The sequence below is a fragment of the Mustela nigripes genome, chromosome 14, assembly GCF_022355385.1.
Source record: "Mustela nigripes isolate SB6536 chromosome 14, MUSNIG.SB6536, whole genome shotgun sequence".
In the NCBI taxonomy this organism is placed as follows: domain Eukaryota; kingdom Metazoa; phylum Chordata; class Mammalia; order Carnivora; family Mustelidae; genus Mustela; species Mustela nigripes.
In genome coordinates, this window is record NC_081570.1 from 20868913 (window position 1) to 20890715 (window position 21803).

The 21803-nt window shown below is 39.3% G+C and overlaps 1 protein-coding gene across 1 annotated transcript in view; it reads left to right on the forward strand.

Moving 5' to 3' along the window:
* The window catches only part of PHACTR4 (phosphatase and actin regulator 4), a 107405-nt gene that overhangs the window by 55736 nt on the left and 29866 nt on the right, over positions 1-21803 (forward strand). Inside the window, exons 3-5 of the mRNA XM_059377067.1 lie at positions 15750-15773; positions 16762-16935; positions 17513-17593. Of these exons, the coding sequence (XP_059233050.1) occupies positions 15750-15773; positions 16762-16935; positions 17513-17593 (279 nt within the window). The remainder of the gene's footprint in view (positions 1-15749; positions 15774-16761; positions 16936-17512; positions 17594-21803) is intronic.

Below are 21803 nucleotides of genomic sequence, written 5' to 3' on the forward strand. Positions count from 1 at the left end.
TCGATGTGGATTTATCTTTTGAGAAAAGTTTTCTTTGCTCCAGGACAGTTTGTTGTCGTGAAACACATCAGACAATTTAATCATGGGGCAAGCTGACGTCTCCAGACCGGTAAATCCAGATGCAGTTGGTGAGTAATAGAAGGCAAGGAAACAAAATCTTGACAGAGGCAAGGCAGATGAATAGGTGAAATTGAATACTTTATAGGAAGTTGAATGTTGTGAGGATTTTGTTGTTTATAACTTTAGGACGTTTACAACTTCGTAAAGAATGAATGAAATTTTGTAAGTTGTTTTTCACTCAGTTATATTAATTTACCGCTCATAGTTTTGTCTTACTTGATCCCTTTGGAGTTTTTTGTTTTTTGTTTTTTAACAATACTGCTAGGAAACCATCTATTAAATTCTTGTTCTTGGAGAAGATAAATACTGCAAGAAGTCATATTTAGAATTCAGTGTTGTTTTACTAGCTTGTTGCAGGACTTGAAATATGTATGGCCTAGAACTAGAACTGTTGATTTCTATAAATGGGACCATTTTCAAGAATTGTCATAATTTCTTAGACTCAGCTATACATTCTCCAAGTAAGTCTCCAGCTCTTCCCATTGTGCTGGTATTTCCATTTTTCAGAAGGCAGTTCTTTGGTATAAACATTTCTGAAGTCAGTGCTTTACTTTGAAGTGTTATTGTCTCGGAGATAGTTAGAGACCAAGCTGGTTAATTCCAAGTGTAGCTTAAGAGTTTCAATGCTTGTGAGTGAAGTCAAAGTCCATGGTCACTGTAGACTCGTTTTCCCAGCTGTGGGGTTTTGTGAAAGACAAAGATACAAAGGTGGGAAAAATGCTCTAAGTAGAATCGTTAAAGGTTTGAACATATAAACAAAGTGAGGGAAAGCCTAGGAATCCTTTCTTGACATTACACTTAAAAAAAGAAAAAAAAAAGATTTACACCTTCTCTTTGATTTAGGAAACAGCAGAAAACATGTTCAGTCCTAGGCTGCTCTTTTTTTTCAGAAATGAAAAATGTTGATGACTTTAAAGAAAAGTTTAAAAGTGTGAGAACACAGGTAACATTCCCAAATGTCTTATGATTTAATATTATTTAGTTTCTAAAAGGGTGTTTTCCTGGTGAGAACTTGCCAGATGAAATTCCTACAAAGTATTTTTCATGTTTTACAGGAACTAAAGCACGTGGATCACAGAGTGAATCATTAAGCGACAGATATTTAGAACCAAAGTCAGGACTTGATTCACTTTACCTTGATCACCAGCAATTTTTAATTTTTTTTTAAAGATTTTATTTATTTACTTGACAGAGATCACAGCAGAGAGGCAGGCAGGAAGGGTGGGGGGGGAGCCAGGCTCCCCAGGATCCTGGGATCATGACCTGAGCCAAAAGCAGAGGCTTTAACCCACTGAGCCACCCAGGTACCCCAATTTTTAATTTTTTTAAAAAATTGTTAATGAAATGTTTTATAAATAGAAAAAGAAAAAGGCATAGGGAAAAATATAAAGGAACCTCTGCAGCCCGTCCCCAGCTTAAGAAATGGAATTAAAAAGAGAGAGATCCCACCTCATCCCTATCTCTATGCCTGCATTCCCTTGTGATGACACTTTGTTTCTGTGCTCTCAGAGGTAACCACTCTCCTGAATTTGGTAAATTTACTTTTGGGCTAGTAAATTCTCCAGTCGTTCTTGATTAATAAGGATAAATAAGGATCTAGACATTTCTATGAGATGGAAATGAATGGGTCTTTGAAAAGCAAGAAATGGGTAAGGAGGTTTAACTTACTAGTAGGTTATAACTAACTTAGGAAAAATGCCCATCTAATATCGATATATAAAATAACTCATCTGAGTAGGTAAAGTTTGATATATTTATTTGTTAAAAAGTGAGCATCCAATTTATCAGTTTTTCTACCAGTAGTCCTTAGAAGAGACACATGAAGGAAAAATAGAAATCACTCAGGTACTTAAGATTTTTATGTTCTCTCTAGATTTAACTTTTGGGTTTTATTTCCTATTTCCTCAATGATTCGTAGATGGCTGTAAGCTATTTTAGTGGACAGACTGCGTTCTATTATATTTCTTTTCTTTTTCTTTTTTTTTTTTTAAGATTTTATTTATTTATTTGATAGAGAGATCACAAGAAGGCAGAGAGGCAGGCATAGAGAGAGGAGGAAGCCGGCTCCCTGCTGAGCAGAGAGCCCAATGCAGGGCTCTATCCCAGGACCCTGGGATCACGACCCGAGCCCAAGGCAGAGGCTTAACTCACTGAGCCACCCAGGCACCCCTTCTTTCTTTCTTTTCTTTTCTTTTCTTTTCAAGATTTTCTTTTTAAATGATCTCTCCACCCAGTTTGGGGCTTGAACACACAACCCCGAGATTAAGAGTCTCACACTCGACTGGCTGGGCCAGACAGATGTCCCAATTATAGTTATAATTCGGGATTTATTCTTTTGAGCAAACCAGAGCCAGGTCATGAAGGGTCAACACTTTGAGGACTACATCACTGCTTTAAAGGCTTTTACCAGGGGCGCCTGGGGGCCTCAGTGTTAAGCGTCTGCCTTCGCTCAGGCAGGCTCCCTACTCCATAGGAAGCCTACTTCTTCCTCTCCCACTCCCCCTGCTTCTGTTCCCTCTCTCACTGTCTCTTTCTCTGTTGAGTAAATTTTTTAAAATCTTAATAAAAAAAGGCTTTTACCAAACTTAACTGTTTCTTTATGAAATTTAAAAAGCATTTCAGTGAATGGACATGTGAAAAGTCTTACCAGATTCTTTGGAAGGATAAATGTACAAAGTAAATAAAGATTTAAATCATTTTTTACAGTTCTAGGCCTATAATATAGTAGTTAGTTTTGAGCTTTGAGACTGATGGTACTGGGGCACCTGGCTGGCTCAGTTGGTAGAGCATGAGACTCTTGGTCTTGAGGTTGTGAGTTCAGGTCCCATTCTGAGGGTAGAATTTACTTTAAAAAAGTAATAAATGGGGCACCTGGGTGGCTCAGTCGTTAAGCATGCCTTCAGCTCAGGTCGTGATCCCAGAGTCTTGGAATCAAGCCCCGCATCAGGCTCCCTGCTCAGCAGGAAGCCTGCTTCTCTCTCTCCCACTCCCCCTGCTTGTGTTCCCTCTCTCACTATGTCTCTCTCTGTCAAATAAATAAAATCTTTAAAAAAAAAACTAATTAGGGGCACCTGGGTGGCTCAGTGGGTTAAAGCCTCTGCCTTCAGCTCAGGTCATGATCCCAGGGTCCTGGGATCGAGCCCCACGTCGGGCTCTCTGCTCCGCAAGGAACCTGCTTTCTCCCCTCTCTCTGCCTGCCTCTCTGCCTACTTGTGATTTCTTTCTCTCTGTCAAATAAATAAAATCTTAAAAAAAAAAAAAACTAATTGGGGCGCCTGGGTGGCTCAGTGGGTTAAAGCCTCTGCCTAGGATCGAGCCCCGCATCTGGCTCTCTGCTCAGCGGGGAGCCTGCTTCTCCCTCTCTCTCTGCCTGCTTCTCTGCCTACTTGTGATCTCTGTCTGTCAAATTAATAAATAAAATCTTTAAAAAAAAACTAATTAATAATAAAATTCATGGTACTAGGTTGGGCACCCAGGTGTCCCCTAATTGATTATTTAAATACAGAGAAGGAATTTATGCTGTAATGTCCATTCAAAGAAATTAAGTTATCCTCAGTGGTTTGTATAAAAATAATCATCCTCAAGTGAAATATGTCCATAGGAGAAGCCTTTATATTTTCTCAAATAAAACTTTCAAGTAGAGGCACCTGAGTGGCTCAGTCAGTTAAGCGTCTGCATTCGCCTCAGGTCATGATCCCAGTGTCCTGCCTGCTTCTCTCTTTCTCTTTCTCTCTCTGTGTCAAATAAATAAGGTCCTTTGGGAGGGGAAAAAAAAAAAAAAAACCTTCAAGTAATAATACTTTGTATTTCTTGATCAACATAAAATCTGTTTCTGTCTTCATTAATATCCTTGACCATGTATCACATTAAAACAGCCAGCTAACTGTAATTAGCACACATCCTTAAATTGAGCACAAGACCAAAGAATTTTATTTTATTTTATTGTTATTTATTTTTTAGAGAGGGAAGGGGCAGAGGAAAGGAGAAGGAGAATCCCAAGCAGGCTCCGTGCCCAGCATAGATCCCGGAATGGGCCTCAATCTCACGACCCTGAGGTCATGACCTGAGCTAAAATCAAGAGTCAGTCACTTAATGGACTGAGCCATCCAGGTCCCCAAGATCAAAGAATTTTAATAAATTCTAGTCTGAAATTTTCTTTCTCTCTGCCTTTCTATTTTACATCTCTGTTTGTGGGGGGTTTTTTCCTTTTTGACCTTTTGTTTGCCTCTCATTCACTAATTATACATTTTTTTTTAAACATTTAGATAAGAATGTATTGCTTTAAAAAATACAGTATTATAGGGGCACCTGGGTGGCTCAGTGATTTAAAGCCTCTGCCTTTGGCTCAGGTCATGATCTCAGGGTCCTGGGATCGAGCCCCACATTGGGCTCTCTGCTCAGCAGGGAGCCTGCTTCCTCCTCTCTCTCTCTGCCTGCCTCTCTTCCTGCTTGTGATGTCTGTCTGTCAAATAAATAAATAAATAAATAAATCTTTTTAAAAAAAAATAGATACAGTATTATAATATTTCCTCTTTTCTACATTCATTTTCCATCACCATTTGATTCATTTTGCTCTAAAATTTGTAGTTATGGGTGATGATGGAGTCATTTGAGGCAAGGTGATTTAGAAACATATGGTCATTTGGAGGCAAAAATCAGTAAGGAGATTGTTGGATGAATAAAATCTAGGGTAGCTATGTAACAATATTAACAGAGGAATAAATAATAGGTGGGTTAATTAAAAATAAACTACTTTGGGGTGCCTGGATGGCTCACTCATTGGGCATCTGCCTTTGGTTCAGGTCATGGTTCCAGGGTCCTGGGAACAGGCCTCGTGTCGGGCTCCCTTCTTGGTAGGGAGCCTGCCTCTTCCTCTCCCACTCCCCATGCTTGTGTTCCCTCTTGTGTCTGTCTCTGTCAAATAGATAAATGAATAATCATTTTTAAAAAATAACACTTTGAAGAAAAACACTTGGCATCATTTGGTCATGATAATTAACAAAAACATTTTTCATACTCATCTAGGTGTAATAATAAATGCTTTCTTCTGAGAAAGAAGGAATAGTCACACTTTCCACATGTAATCAGGAATGAGGAGGAAGCAATTAGTATAGGGGTCTGTCATGGACTCCTTATAGGATTTTTGGTATCAAGTGTAGACTACCAACCAAAAATTATTGTCCCTTCTCTGTTCCGGTGGATTTTCTCAGTAGCTCCTTTTTTACTTGCAGGGAAACTTGGGAAAGTTTAAGCCTTTTTTCCATGAGGGAATATATTATTTTCTGACACCTCATTATAAAACCTTACTCTCAATTTGGAATTTTTATCAAAAAAGCATACACATCAGGTTGCCAAGGGCATCCCGTCTTGTTGCAGTCATGATCGGATCATGATACTTTACTGGAGCTGGAATCCCAGACCTATCTGTCCCTGTAGATACAGAGCAAGACCTTCTCCCTGACTATCTTCTGCAGCTCTTTGCCCATATTTCTTTCCTGAAGGTCAGAACTTTGCAGCATTTCCAAGGGAAGTTGTGGGCGTGCTCTAGACAAAGCCTGCTTTGTTCATTAGCAGCAGCTTTTGCTTTCTGTACTTTTGTTATAGTTTTCTAAAACAGTTCTTTAAATCCAACAATAATCCTCTTTTAGAAGGCAAAAAATGAATAAATGCAATAGTGTAAGTACCACAAATTACTGTTCTCCATTTACAAAGTTTTGATGTTGTTAAAATGCTTGTATAAACACAAGATCTGTTTCGAACTCCGTGGGTGTAAAAAAAAAAACACAGATCTATTAGATTATAAAAATAATTGATCACAGTGTATATAAGTCAAGTCATGCTGTATACCTTAAACTTAAACTAACCTTTGATCTCACCTCAGGACTTGATCTCAGGGTTGTGAGCTCAAGCCCAGTGCAAATTTTTTAAAAATTCTTTTAAAAATAATTGACGACTTCTTGATAAGGAAGTATGTATCTTGTTGCACAAAACTATAGATTTTTAAATTTTGGACAAAAAATCTGGTTATTGGGGCGCCCCGTGGCTCAGTGTGTTAAGCCTCTGCCTTCGGCTTAGGTCATGATCTCAGGGTCCTGGGATAGAGCCCTGCATTGGGCTCTTTTCTTGTCACGAAGCCTGTTTCTCTCTCTCGGTCTACCTGCCTCTGTGCCTACTTGTGATCTCTCTTTCTCTGTCAAATAAATAAATAAAATCTTTAAAAAAAAAAAAAAATTGGTGGGGCGCCTGGGTGGCTCAGTGGGTTAAGCCTCTGCCTTGGGCTCAGATCATGATCCCAGGGTCCTGGGATTGAGCCCGCATCGGGCTCTCTGCTCAGCCGAGAGCCTGCTTACCCCCTCTCTCTGCCTGCCTCTCTGCCAATGTGTGATCTCTGTCTGTCAAATAAATAAATAAATATTTTTAAATAAATAAATATTTTTAAAAACTGGTTATTATTAAAAGCTCTGTGGGCAAAAGGGGAGAGCTTCATGTACTTTAAACATTTTAAAACTTAATAAGGTACAAGAAATAGAGGTGGAACTGAGACATGATCATTTTGTTGCTTATTGCCAAGCCTAATGAAGGGAGGAGGGTAGTGAAGGCTGTTCTAAAAGCTAAGTCTTCTGTTGACTCCAGTTGCCTGTGCCTTACCTTACCATCCAACACGGATGATTAAGAATTGGTTATACAGGGGGCGCCTGGGTGGCTCAGTAGATTAAAGCTTCTGCCTTTGGCTCAGGTCATGATCCCAGGGTCCTGGGATCGAACCCTACATCGGGCTCTCTGCTCAGCAGGGAGCCTGCTTCCCTTCCTCTCTCTCTGCCTGCCTCTCTGCCTACTTGTGATCTCTGTCAAATAAATAAAATTAAATTAAAAAAAAAAAAAAAGAATTGGTTACAGAGGCTCCTGGGTGGCTCAGTCGGTTGGACGTCTGACTCTTGATTTCGGCTCAGGCCACGATCTCAGGGTCGTGAGGTTGAGCTCCCCGTTAGGCTTACAATCAGCCTGAGTCTGCTTGCCCCTCTCCCTCTGCTCTTCCCCCAGCTCATGTTCTCTCTCTCTGTGTTTCTCTCAAATAAATAAATAATTAATTAATTTCATTTTGGAAAATCCTGAAGACTTGATTCTAAATCAGATTCTAAAACCTCCTAGGGCTTTTTGTTTAACCCTGCTTTATCCTTATTGCTAGCAAGTAATGTAGATACACGTAACTACAGCTAATAGTTACTTCATCTGAAGAAGACGGTGTTACATAATTTTTAATAATATTATACATTTATTTAAAAGTCACCCCAGAAATTCATCTGAAACAACTAAACTGAAACTAAAAAGCCTGAATTAAATCTTGATGAGGAGGGCTCCTGGGAGGCTCAGTGGGTTCAAGCCTCTGCCTTCAGCTCAGGTCATGATTCCAGGGTTCTGGGATAGAGTCCCACTTCGGGCTCTCTGCTCAGCGGGGAGCCTGCTTCCTCCTCTCTCTCTCTCTCTCTACCTGCCTCTCTGCCTACTTGTGAACTCTGTCAAATAAATAAATAATATCTTTTTAAAAAAATAAAAATAAATTTTGATGAGGAAAAACCCGAGGGCTGAAAAAGAACGTACTAGAACTCTGTATAATACATGGTGTAAGAAACAAGCCTATGAAATTTGAGGTGCTACAACTTGAGTGAGGGAGTAGGTAGTTTAAATACGAGGGCATTGTGTCCGGGTACTACTCAAATCAGAAACTCCAAAGTGTAATTTGGCTAGTTATCTTCCTCTCCTAACATCCACTACCTCCAAGAAACACCAAGACCTCCAATTCTAAAGTGCTTTCCTTGTGGGCTGCAGCTGCATGATTCAAAGAAAAAGGTGTTTTCTTTAAAACACAAAATCATAAAACTATAGCCAGTATGATAGACCCAGTGTTCTGACAAACAAAGGGAAGCAAGGAGAAAAACTACCTTGTTTTGGCTCTCATGGAAAACAGAAGGGAGCCGTAGGGCCATTTTATTTATTTTTTTAAAATATTTTATTAATTTTATTTAGGGGCGCCTGGGTGGCTCAATGGGTTAAAGCCTCTGCCTTCGGCTTAGGTCTTGATCCCAGGGTCCTGGGATCGAGCCCCGCATCGGGCTCTCTGCTCGGCGGGGAGCCTACTTCCCTTCCTCTCTGTCTGCCTCTCTGCCTGCTTGTGATCTCTGTCTGTCAAATAAATAAAAATCTTTAAAATAAAAAAAATTTTTTAAAGATTTTATTTATCTACTTGACAGAGAGCACAAGCCAGGGGTAGCAGCAGTTTACCGACTGAGCCACCCAGGCACCCTTCCATAGGGCCATTAGTTTAAGCAGAAACAAGAGCATATCCAAATGTGACTCCAGGCCTGTATTTTTTGTGTTTTAAATTGGAAAGGAAAGAGATGTTCATAAAATCAAAGTGGTTGAGAAGTGGTTGATGTGCAAATTAGCTTAGGAACAATTTCAAATTCACTTCTCTCAGTCCTTTATTTGTGAGTACAGAATAAATTTGAGGTGTAATTATGCCAGTGGGTTAAGCCGCTGCCTTCGGCTCAGGTCGTGATCTCAGGGTCCTGGGATCGAGTCCCACATCGGGCTCTCTGCTCAGCGGGGAGCCTGCTTCCTCCTCTCTCTCTGCCGGCCTCTGCCTACTTGTGATCTCTGTCAAATAAATAAATAAAATCTTAAAAAAAAAAAAATTTTTAAAGGGGGGCCACTTGGGTGGCTCAGTCAGTTGAGCATCTGACTCTTGATTTTGGCTCAGGTCATGATATCTATCTGTATATATAAGCTAGAAAGAAGAAACACTAATTTCCATAATTATACCAGCAAAATATTTACTTTTTGGTTTAGTTCCTTCCATTCTTCTTTTTAACATATTTTAGCATAGTTTAGATAGTGTATGATTTACATATAGATTTAAGTTCTGCTTTTTAAAAAATGATTTATTTATTTATTTATTTGAGAAGGAGAGTGCATGAGTCGGGGTAGGGGGTGGCAACAGAGCAGAGGTAGAGGGAGAAGCTGAAGCAGACTCCCCACCGCAGGGAGCCAGACATGGGTCTTGATCCTAGGACCTGGAGATCATGACCTGAGCTGAAGGCACACGGCCAACCAACTGAGCCACCCAGGCACCCCATCTTCTACTTTTAACCTAGGGTTATTAATTATTCTGGAAACTTAGTTTTAGCGGTTATATATTGTTTTATGTAAGTTTTTCAGTTTATTTGTTCATATATGAGTTGTATATTTAAGACTTCGCAAGTTATGTACCACCTTAAATAACACTATCAGAAATAACATCTCCAGGCAGTTTCTATCTTCTAAAGCTGAGTTTTCTAGACTTTTGTGTAAATATGTTATGGTATTTAGGCTTTTTTTTATATTTAGGGTGGGTTTTTTTAGAGTTTTTGTTTTGTTTTGTTTTGTTTTGTTTTGACAGACAGAGATCACAAGTAGGCAGAGAGGCAGGCAGAGAGAGAGAGGAAGGGAAGCAGGCTTCCTGCTAAGCAGAGAGCCCAATGCAGGGCTCGATCCCAGAACCCTGGGATCATGATCTGAGCTGAAGGCAGAGGCTTTAACCCACTGAGCCACCCACGTACCCCTATATTTAGGCTTTTAATGGACAAAATGGTCTTACATATTTTAGACAAAGTTGAAGTTAAAATTTAAAAAATATGTGCATAACCCTGGCCATTAGTCTAGTTACAAATAATACCTATTCAGATAACAAAAGAATATATGCCCAGATGGAATTTGGCAATGGGGGACCAATACCTGTTTCCTAGGCTCTTCAAATATGGATTTAAGCAGACTGCGGAATAGATCTTGCCCGTGAATTTTACCTTAGTCTATTTTCAGTCTGCTGCCTTCCCTTTTTAAACATACTCTTGGACTTGAGCTGAGAAGGCTTGACTGGCTGCCTCACCAGTATCATTTAATTACTTGAAGGACATTTGATGGAATCAAGTTTTTGTGGTTTTCCTCTGATGTCAAAATAATGTCTGTGGGGGGAAAAGACAAGATGATTTGCTTCTTTCCTTTTTCATTAGGAATGATTAATGGGATTCCCTTTCTCCTTTTTCTGCTATCTTTCATCTATGAGAACACTCCCTTGATTCAGCATTTATTTCTTTTAGCAGGCAGTTAAGCAATGAGTGTGTGTGAAGAACTTTATCAACACTATTTTAATCAGTTATAGGTGTTGCTCTTGAATAATGCCTGAAAGTTGAGTTTCCAGAACATGCCAGACTAGTCCCATACTTGAGAGTGAGAGTATCACTTCGAGTCCTATCTCACTCTCCCACATACTCTATCAAAGCATGAAGAATTTATCTGTCTCAACTTTAAAGTGAGATCTAAAGAATTATGGTACAGAGTAGTCAGTGAAGAAAGACTCATTTATAAATTTAAAAAAAAAATCAGTAGTCTGATGTAAAAATAATGTGCAATGCTGATCCAAATCATACAAGTTGATTGCTACATCCAATTTAAGTACAAAGTAGTGATTTCTAAGAGAAGTAAACAAAGAATTGATAAACTACCTATTGAAATTTGAAGTAATTATAATGGAGTGGCAAATTTGTTTATAAGGAGGCTTCAGTAAGAAACTAAATTTTAGACTTTCTACCCTTCATAAATTTTGGTAGTGAGCAATATCTGAGATGAATACCAAACTTATTAAATTATATAAAATGTGAGATTGGGGTGCCTGGGTGGCCTGATCGGTTGAGCATCTGACTCTTGGTTTTAGGTTGGGTCATGATTGGGTTGTGGGACTGAACCCTGCTTTGGGCTCTGCGCTCAGTATGGAATCTGCTCTGGGTTCTCTCTCTCTCTCCCCTCTGCCTGCTCCCCTGCTCATGTTCTCTCTCTCTATCTCTCTCTCAAATAAATAAAATCTTTAAAATAGAGATTAATTCCTATCATCAGGTTGTGTAAGAATTAAGTCGTATAATGTGCCAGCTTAGTAAATTACATTCTAAAAACTTTTGTTAACAAACGAAGCCAAATATTGGAAAGACGTGTAAGATTTCAGCTTAATCTTTATTCTGATGGCAACATGATTGAAAGGATCATATACTTTTAAAGTCAGAGATTTGGGGTGCCTGGGTAGCTCAGTTGTTTGGGCATCTGTCTTCAGCTCCAATCATGATCCCGAAGTCCCAGGATCAAGTCCCACACTGGGCTCCCTTCTCGGCAGGGAGCCTGCTTCTCCCTCTGCCCTTCACCATGCTCGTGCTCTTTCTCTCTCTCAAATAAATAAATAAAATCTTTAAAAAATAATAATAAAGTCAGAGGCTTGGATTTGAATCTCACTTATAGGGGCATCTGGGTGGCTCAATGGGTTAAAGCCTCTGCTTTTGGCTCAGGTCATGATCCTGGGGTCCTGGGATCGAGCCCCACCTCAGGCTCTCTGCTCAGAGAGCCTGCTTCTTCCCCTCTCTCTGCCTGCCTCTCTGCCTACTTGTGATCTCTGTCTGTGAAATAAATAAATAAAATCTTAAAAAAAAAAGAACCCCACTTATATCAACTATAGGCAAAGAGAATGCATTAAAAGAATGAAATATGCAAAGAAAAGCAGTCCAGCAGGAGAAAAAAAGCCAATTAAATGACATTTATAAAATATTGCAATTTAATAAACAACAACAAAAAAACTAAACTTGGAACTGAAAATACTATACGCAGTGAAAATATCCTTCAAAAATGATGATATAAATTATCCTAATTGTAGGAGAACCTGGGTGGCTCAGTTAGTTAAGCATCTGATTCTTTTTTTTTTTTTTTTAAAGATTTTATTTATTTATTTGACAGAGAGAAATCACAAGTAGGCAGAGAGGCAGGCAGAGAGAGAGAGAGGAGGAAGCAGGCTCCCTGCTGAGCAGAGAGCCCGATGCGGGACTCGATCCCAGGACCCTGAGATCATGACCTGAGCCGAAGGCAGGGGCTTAACCCACTAAGCCACCCAGGCGCCCCAAGCATCTGATTCTTGATTTCATCTCAGGTCATGATCTCATGGTTGTGAGATAGAGCCCCGCTTTGCACTCTGCACTCAGTCACAGAATCTGCTTGAGATTCTCTCTTTCTCTCCTCCTCCACCCCCATGCAAGCACATATGTGCACATTCTCTCTCTCTCTCTCTCTCTCAAATAAATAAATAAATATCTTTTTAAAAAAATTATCCTAATTATAAGCATAGGATTACAGAAGGAAATAAAGATTACCTGGGAAAGCAAATGTGTATGAAATATAAAAGAATATTGTTTATTAAAACAGCAACAATAATAATGTTTGCTGTGAATTATTGTTGTTTATGTAGAAATAAATATAACAACACAGTAAATAGAGTTGAAATGTTGTAAAATTCTTCCATTGTTTATTAAGTAAGTAAAGTACTAACAGTGTAGATTGTGATAAGTCAAGGATTCATAGAACAAATCAGACCAATAGAAAATAAATAGCAGGGGCACCTGGGTGGCTCAGTCGATTTAAGCTTCTGCCTTCAGCTTGGATCATGATCTCAGGGTCCTGGGATCGAGCCCCACATTGGGCTCTCTGCTCAGCGGGGAGCCTGCTTCCTGCCCCCCCACTCTGCCTGCACTGCCTCTCTGCCTACTTGTGATCTCTCTCTATGTGAAATGAATAAATAAAGTCTTAAAAAAAAAAAGAAGAAAAGAAATAGAAAACAATAGACTTAAACCCCACTGTGCCAGAAAAAACATTAAATATAAATGGACTAAACACTCTAAAGGACAGTTGTCAAACTAGATAGAAAAACAAAATCAAGGCAAAAGTGTTACTAGATTGACATAGGGACTTTCATAATGATGAAAGGGTAATTTAACAGAAAGATATAATAACTCTAAATTTGTATATATCTAATAATGTAGATTTTAAGTTATATAAAGCAAAAAAGTAGCAGAACTGAAAAGAAACAAAAGAGACAAACCCATTTTTATAGGTAGAGCTGTTAACATACCTCTCTCAGTAACTGATAGAACAAGCTAACAGCAAATGAGAAAAGATATTAATGATTTGTACAGTGTGATTAAAGGACATGACTTCGCTGGCAGACATGAAACACTCCCCTCAACTGCACAATGTACCATGTTTCCAAGTGGACATTAACCTAATAGAAATCTGGAAGAAGAATAACTGAACTTTTTTTTTCTTTCTTTTTTTTTTTTTTTAATTTAAACTATATCTGAGACTAAAAGGCACAGGAAAGACACTTATAGTTCTTCTTTAGGAATACTTATACATAAGTGGGAAACACGGGAATGATGCCATGATTTTCTAGTTTATTTTTTTCAACAAAGAATTATGTTACAGACAGAGAAGATCTGCCTCTCTCTCTTTGAACTTGCATAAGGTTTGCAGATAATAATCTGGGATTGTCTTTAACAAACCTGACTGATCATAAGAGTCACCTGGGAATATTTTTAAAAACAGATTCTTGGATCCCACTACCTGAGGATTTTGTGTTTTGAAAAGGTAACTGAGCTAATACCAAGTAATTGAACAGATTTAGGAGTTACCATACTAACATTCTGTCATATGGAGGGGAGGAATGGGGAGAGTATGAGAATATAAGAATATATGAGAATATGTAAGAATGAATGAATTTGAGATAATAACCAGGTCAGGGTTGGGTGTGGCTGAATCCCTCCCACTGCATGAGTCAAGAGGCATGTCCTCTTCTAAAAGTTTTATAAACATGTGGGCTCCTGGGTGGCTCAGTCAGTTAAGCATCTGACTCTTGATCTCAGTTCAGGTCATGATTTCAGGGTCATGAGATCAAGCTGCATGCCAGGCTCTGTGCTGATTGTGGAGCCTACCCAAGATTCTCTCCCTCCCTCTCTTTCTGACCCTCCCCCTACCCCCAACTCTCAGTCCTATGCATGCTCTCTCAAAAATTTAAAAAAAAAAAAATTTTATAAACATGAAAATTAACATTTGCATAAAACATAAAAGGGAAAAAAAAGCTGTTCTCTCTGCTTTTTGTATTGAGTAACTATAATCTTTACACAAAGAAAGAGAAGGGCTATTTCATCAGTAGATGTGATGGCAGACACAGTCCTTTATATCATAGCTGTTGGTATTTTCCATACATGCTGTACTTTTGAATATAAATTGAACTTGTCTTAAGTTCATATGCCAGTAGGCATGAATATGTTTGAAAGGATATCATAATCTTATTGTCTTGAATGTATAAGAGAAAGGGAGCACATAAATAATATTGTTCAATATAATGAAGGATTCCAAGGGATGAACTAAGTTCTGCTTTAGGAAGTGGTTAGGTTAGATACCCGGCAAGATAGTGGCAGCCAAGTGAGATGGCCGTATCTCATTGAGGGACTTGACAGGAACTTGTCTGTGATCCATTCTTACCTCAAGCCTTCTGGCTGTCTTTCTTTGTAAAAGTATCACATAGCACTCACCTTCTCTTTCATATTGTTAGTTTGTTGTTTTGGGTTTTTTTGAGTTTTTATATTATCTTCCCTATTACTTTTAATCAAACAGGCATTTTCTTATGTATCATTTGAAACTGAGTGAAGTCCATTCAGTGGGTGGGCTTGACTCTAGCAAGTAAGGTGACTATGAACACCTAGTGGTGGCTTAGCTCCACTTCTGAAAGTGTCATCATTAACATATGCTAAATATTATATTACAGGACATATTTAAAATGCTTTGAGGGCTCATTGACATTTCATAATTGGGAGTTTACTATCTTAAAGCACTGACTCTTAAAAGCAATACCTGTATTCACCCAGGTCCCACTCCTGGGGGTACATCCCGGGTACCACAGAGGGGAAGTTGTTGGGACAGGAGCTGTTCTGATGTCTCTGCAAGTTAACTTAGGGATATATGATCCGGCATTATAGTAACTAGATTCTCTTGCATTTTATGGAAGGAATTAAAGTAGTTGAGACTCAGGATGTGTTCAAGTAAATCATGTAACTAGGAAGAAAAGAGTCATTGTCCTCTCATCTCCTTCAGTAGCCAGAACCCTGTTTTGCCTAAGTCACCAACGTACAGAAAAATAATGCACCTGGCAGTCACTGCTGTAGTCACTGTGATCGTGACAATTCTGTAAATCTGACTTGCATCAACAGGTTTCCCTAGACTCACATCTATCAACCAAAGAAGATAGAATTTGGCAACTGTTTCTTAAAAAAAATAATAAATGCAGGGCGCCTGGGTGGCTCAGTCGTTAAGTGTCTGCCTTTGGCTCAGGGCATGATCCCAGTATCCTGGGATCGACCCCCATGTCAGGCTCCCTGCTCCATGGGAAGTCTGCTTCTCCCTCTCCCACTCCCCCGTCTTGTGTTTCCTCTCTCGCTGTCTCTCTATAAAATCTTTAATAATAGTAATAAATGCTTGTTGGTTATGTATTTTCTTTTATGAAAAACTATCCACAGTATTAAACTTTTTTTAGTGCATATATTATGCCCATTTATCCCTCCAAAAAAGAGCGTTATTTGCTTCAGATCTGAAATTGTGTACAATAAGCATGTGAACTTATTACATGGGATAATATAATGTGTGATCCTTGATGTATTTCTATAAAGTAAAGGTTCCACTTTGATTCCAGGATGGTTATTCCTCATGACTCTTTTTTTCTTCTCCTCTAGACTTCTCCAGAGAACCCTGGGACAGTAGGTGGAGTGCAAAGCTGTATTGTGTTGCCTTCCTGCTTTTTTTTGTTGCTTTCCTGCTTTTATTTTTATTATTATTATTATTATTATTCTTGGCCCAGTCTTGGCTGCTCCTTTCTCTGCCACTAGAGCTATCTAACTGAACCCTGCATGTGTGGTCATTGTGAGGGATTCATGGCCTTTCATTTCAGTCCCGCACATAATACCGTGTCAGTGACAGTTTTTGTCATATCTTTAAGATCATGACTGACCCTAAAGTACTGTTGTGATAGGCAAACTGGAACCCCACCTCTGCTTTCCAAAAAGATTTCATTTTAAAGCACTGTCTGTAATGCCCCAGCCCCAGGCTCCTTCCAGTGCTCCAAACTTAGGGTCTTGTGAAAGGAAAAAAATAATCTGGGAAATAAAAAAAAAAAAACAAGTACAAGGAAGGTGTTAACACTTGATGTGTTACCTGCCCTGAACTATTAATGTCCTGAAAGAGGAGGGCAGAGGGAGGGCAGTGTTCAGTAGAGAATGATGACTCACTCACTCAAGACGGAACTCCCCATTTCAGTGACACCGGAGGCAGTAATGTTAGCCGGGGAAGGCCTCCCCCCCGCCCCCACCCCGTGCCAAAAGGATGAGAATGGGAACAGCGATAGGCTGCAAGGGGGCAAGATCTCATGCATATTGAAAGGACATTCACATTTGTGTGTGTGTGTGTTCGCGCCTTTTAAGAGATTTTGAGCTGGTTATGATCATCTCATTGAATTTGTGTCCTAAAATGATGTCAGCTTGGTTTGGTTCCTTTTCCCTCTTAGTAATCTATCTGTTACGGATTTTGATGTTAGGTGTCCATGTGATGTCAAGGAATCTGTCTGCATGATTGTTTATCATTGCTCTGATCCTTTCCAACCACCACAGGAAGAGAGGGGAAGGGACCTTTTAGAAATTATGCTGACGTAATAAATTGGCTGTTCTTTTCCATGTGTGCCTTTCACTACAGAGGAAGCAAGCCAGCCCACCGCAGACCCAGGCATGGTCATGGACAGTGTGGAAGCGGGAGACACGACGCCTCCCACCAAAAGGAAGAGCAAGTTCTCAGGCTTTGGCAAGATCTTCAAGCCCTGGAAATGGCGGAAAAAAAAAAGTAGTGATAAATTCAAAGAGACATCAGAAGGTGAGACATTAAGATTTAAATATATGTTCTGAGTTACAGAGTTTCTTACTTTAGAAGTATCCAACTTTCTAATTCTCTTCCCAAACTTCTATAACCCTCTATTTGAAGAGGGAATTCAGTCGTTCAGGAATAAAACCAAGGGGTCACTCACTTATGTACTATAGTCTCATCCCCAGATTGCCATTTTGATGGAAGTAAAGTTTATTAATGGAATTAAAGTTTATCAAATGGTGAATGGAGCTCCTGAATGGTAGCAAATCTATGATGCTTCTTTTTCTACTCTGACCACTTTCAGAGAAAGTTCATCCATAAGTATATAAATACTATATTGTTGAAATGCCAATTAAAAAAGAAAGAGCTAAAATTTTATCAGTATAGTTTCTTTTGAAAATGCTGCTTTCCCCATAACATAGAATATGGAATTTGAATTTAGTTTTTAAATTTGAATTTAGTTTTCCTGTTCTTTCCAGAGAATGGAAAATTGAACCACTTTGTTCTTTTACCTGTTGAGTTAGAATGCTTAAAATGGATGTTTAACTGCCACATTTCTGAATGCTGTTTTCCAATTTAATATCAGTTTTAGAGCGAAAAATATCTATGCGAAAACCGAGAGAAGAACTGGTTAAAAGAGGGGTTCTCTTGGAAGACTCTGAGCAGGGTGAGTTTATAAATAAAATAGCGTATGTCTGTCTCTGTACACTTGGGTGTTTGATTCTGACTAGGCATTTGAGTTTTCTTTTTATTGCTTTTGGGAGGGAGGGGAAATTTTTTAAAGCTTTTCATGCATCCAGAATGTTTTTTTTTCAAACTTTTACAAAAGAAAAAAGACAACTCAGTAAAAGAGTCTGCAGAAGCACTAGATAGTTCACTAAAGAATATATACATAAATACATAAATTTTTTTAAAAAAGAATATATACAAATGGGGCCCTGGCTGACTCAGTCAGTGGAGCATGTAACAGCCGAATTCCAGAGTCATGAATTGGAGCCCCAGGTTGGGTGTAGAGATTACTTAAAAAAAAATTTTTTTTTTTAATTTAGCATAATCTGGGGCACCTGGGTGGCTCACTCATCAAGCCTCTGCCTTCAACTCAGGTCATGATCCCAGGGTCCTGGGATTGAGCCCTGCATTAGGCTCCCTGCTAGGCAGGAAGCCTGCTTCTCCCTCACCCACTCCCCTGCTTAAGTTCCTGCTCTTGCTATCTCTCTGTGTCAAATAAATAAATAAAATCTTTTTTGTTAAGATTTTATTTATTTATTTGATAGAGATCACAAGTAGGCAGAGAGGCAGGCAAGAGAGAAAGAGAGAGAGAGAGAGAGTGGAGGAAGCAGGCTCCCCACGGAGCAGAGAGGCCAGTGCAGGGCTTGATCCCAGGACCCTGGGATCATGACCCGAGCTGAAGCAGAGGCTTAACGCACTGAGCCACCCAGGTGCCCCAAATAAATAAATAAAATCTTTAAGGAAAAAAAAGTTTAGCATAATTGTGAAAGCTGGAGAGAGATGCAAACCTATGTGCAGGCATGTCCAGAATTTGGTATATAAACAAAAATATGAATGCATGTATATCAGGAGATACGTACAAACATGCTTGTAGCAGCAATATTTATTAACAATAGAGCAAAATTGGAAACAACCCAAATCGCACTGATAATAAAATATATAGGGTTCCCTAGGTGACTTAGTTAAGTGTCCGACTCTTGATTTCAGCTCAGGTCGTGATCTCAGGGTCATGTGATTGAGCCCTACATCAGACTCTGTTCTGAGCGTGGAGTCGGCTTTTCTCTCTCCCCCTCCTTCTCCGTCTGCCCGTCCCTCCTATTCATCTGTGCCCGTGCGCTTGCTCTCTCTCACTCTCTCTCAAATGAATAAATAAATAAATAATCTTTTTAATAAAATGTTTCTAGATCCCTGTAGCCTCCCTTGCCTCCTCCTAACACACCTCTCCTTCCCCCACAGAGCAGTTACTCTTCTCTTGTGATAATCCTGTTTGTTCTATAGTTTAACCACTTAAGCGTGCACTTCTAAACACTTTAAGATTGCCTGTTTTTTCTTTATATTTATAGAAATGATATATGTATTCTTTCACGAATAACCGCAATTGCTCAGTATTACTTACAAGAATCATATTTTAGGAGTGCCTGGGTGGCTTAGTGGGTTAAAGCCTCTGCCTTCGGCTCAGGTCATGGTCCCAGCATCCTGGGATCGAGCCCCGCATCTGGCTCTCTGCTCAGCAGGGAGCCTGCTTCCTCCCCTCTCTCTGCTTACCTCTGCCTTCTTGTGATCTCTATCTGTCAAATAAATAAATAACATCTTTTAAAAAAAGAAGAAGAATCATATTTTAGCATGCCGGTGTAGTTTGTTTTCACCACTGTATAATATTTCATTTTATAAATGTATCACAAGTTATATACATGCACACACACACATATTTTTTAAGGTTTATTCGTTTTTATAGAGAGAGAGCATATGAGTGGCAGGGCATGGGGAGGGGTGCAGCAGATGAAAAGGGAGAGAAACAGACTCCTCTCTGAGCACAGAGCCCAACACAGGGCTTGGTCTCACAGCCTTGAGATCATGACCTAAACCAAAGTCAGACACTTAACCAACAGAGCCACCCAGGCACACCCTCTGGAAACATTTTCTTTCTCCCTTCCTTCCTTCCTTCTTTCCCTTATATTTAAATTCAATGAATTAACATACAGTGTATTATCAGTTTCAGAGATAAAGGTCAGTGATTCATCAGTTGCATATAACACCCAGCACTCATTACATCACCCAGTTACCCCATCCCCCACCCACCGCCCTTCTAGAAACCCTCAGTTTGTTTCCTATAGTTAAGAGTCTCTTATGGTTTGCCTCCCTCTACTTCCATTGTTTTATTTTCCCTCCCTTCCCCTATGATCCTCTGTTTTGTTTCTTAAATTCCATGTATGAGTGAGATCATATGATAATTGTTTCTCTGACTGATTTGTTTTGCATAGCATAATACCCTCTAGTTCCATCCATGTCATTGCAAATAGGAAGATTTCAATTTTTTGTTGGCTGAGTAATATTCCATTGTGTATTTATGTGTGTATATATACAACACATCTTTATCCATTCATCTGTCAATAGACATCTGGGCTCCTTCTACAGTTTGGCTATTTGGAAACATTTCTTAATGTCCATGATGATCACACAAGTGTCCTTGAAATATCTCATTGAAATTTACATTTATGTTTGTTTTTTTTTTAAGATTTTATTTATTTATTTGACAGACAGAGATCACAAGTAGGCAGAGAGGCAGGCAGAGAGAGAGGAGGAAGCAGGCTCCCTGCTGAGCAGAGAGCCCGATGCGGGGCTCCATCCCAGGACCCTGGGATCATGACCTGAGCCGAAGGCAGAGGCTTTAACCCACTGAGCCACCCAGACGCCCCTACATTTATGTTTTGTATATTTTTCTCTACTAGTATTATACTTGACAATAAAAAACTAAATACAAGATATTTTGAGAGACATAAGTGCTGTGCTATCTATATTTGATTTGTTTAAGGAAGGCAAATATTTTTTGTGGGAATGAAAATATCTACTGAAGGGAAAATATTAAAACGTAAGAAAAACTTTTTTTAAGGAATCTCAACTTAAGGGTATAAATATGAAATGATTTTATTCTAATAATTACCTCTTAATTTTCTATATTAAAAATGGCCATTTTCTTAGTGAGGGGTAAAAAAAAACAAACAACCAACAACAAAAAATTGTTCACTCTTCTTGCAAATGTCTACCCTAACAGGCTGTGACCTTTAACTCTGAAATTGAATGACTTGTGAAGGATCCTTGGAGCTGATCTTCTCTGTGGCTCTTTATGATCTCAGCTTTGTGCTGGCTGCAGTACTGTCTCGCGTTCCTTTGTTTTTTGTTTTAATATATATATTTTAAATGTTTTATTTCTTTTAGAGAGAGAGAGAAACTGGGGGAGGGACAGAATCTCCAGCAGGCTCCCTGCTGAGTGCAGGGAGCCAGATGCAGGGCTCAGTCACATGACCCCGAAGTCCTGACTTGAGCCAAAATCAAGAATCAGATGCTTAACTGACTGAGCCACCCAGGTGTCCCTGTTTGTTTGAGCTTTTTTGACCAAATTTGTCTGCGTGCCCAGATTGCTTCCCTAATCTTCTGTTTGTCATAAAGATCATGTCTTGGTATTTCAACACTCATTTCTTGTTTAATAATGTCAGGACTTTTCTCCAATGTGTGACTTTTATGAAGCAGGTTATCAGAAGAATTAAGAATACAGTACGTTGGTTGTATTTCATTTCTCTTCATTAGAGTTCCTTTGCATGAGACAGATCTGAAACTCAAGTTTTAAAACTGTATCCTATCCTTTGGACAATGGGAGAAAGGAACCAAACCAGTGGAATATTATAGTTTTTAGGTTTTGAACCATGTTGTTATATTGCTTATTCACAAAATTTAATTAAATTATGTAAATTAAGGGTTTTTTAAAGACTTACTTATTTGGGGGGCACCAGGGTAGCTCAGTCAGTTAACTGGCTGTCTTTGGCTCAGGTCATGATCCCAGAGTCCTGGGATTGAGCCCCACATTGGACCCTCTGCTCAGTGGAGAGCCTGCTTCTCCCTCCACCACTCCCCCTGCTTGTGCTTGCTTCCTCACTCACTCTTTGTCAAATAAATAAATAAATCTTTTAAAAAAAAAAAAAAGATTTATTTATTTTAGAGAGCAAGCACAGTGTGGGGAGGAACAGAGGGAGAAGAAGAGAGAGAATGCCAAGCAGACCCCTTGCTGAGTGCAGAGCCCAACGTGGGGTTCGATCTCACGATCCCAAGATCATGACCTGAGCTGAAATCAGGAGTTGGACACCAAACTGACT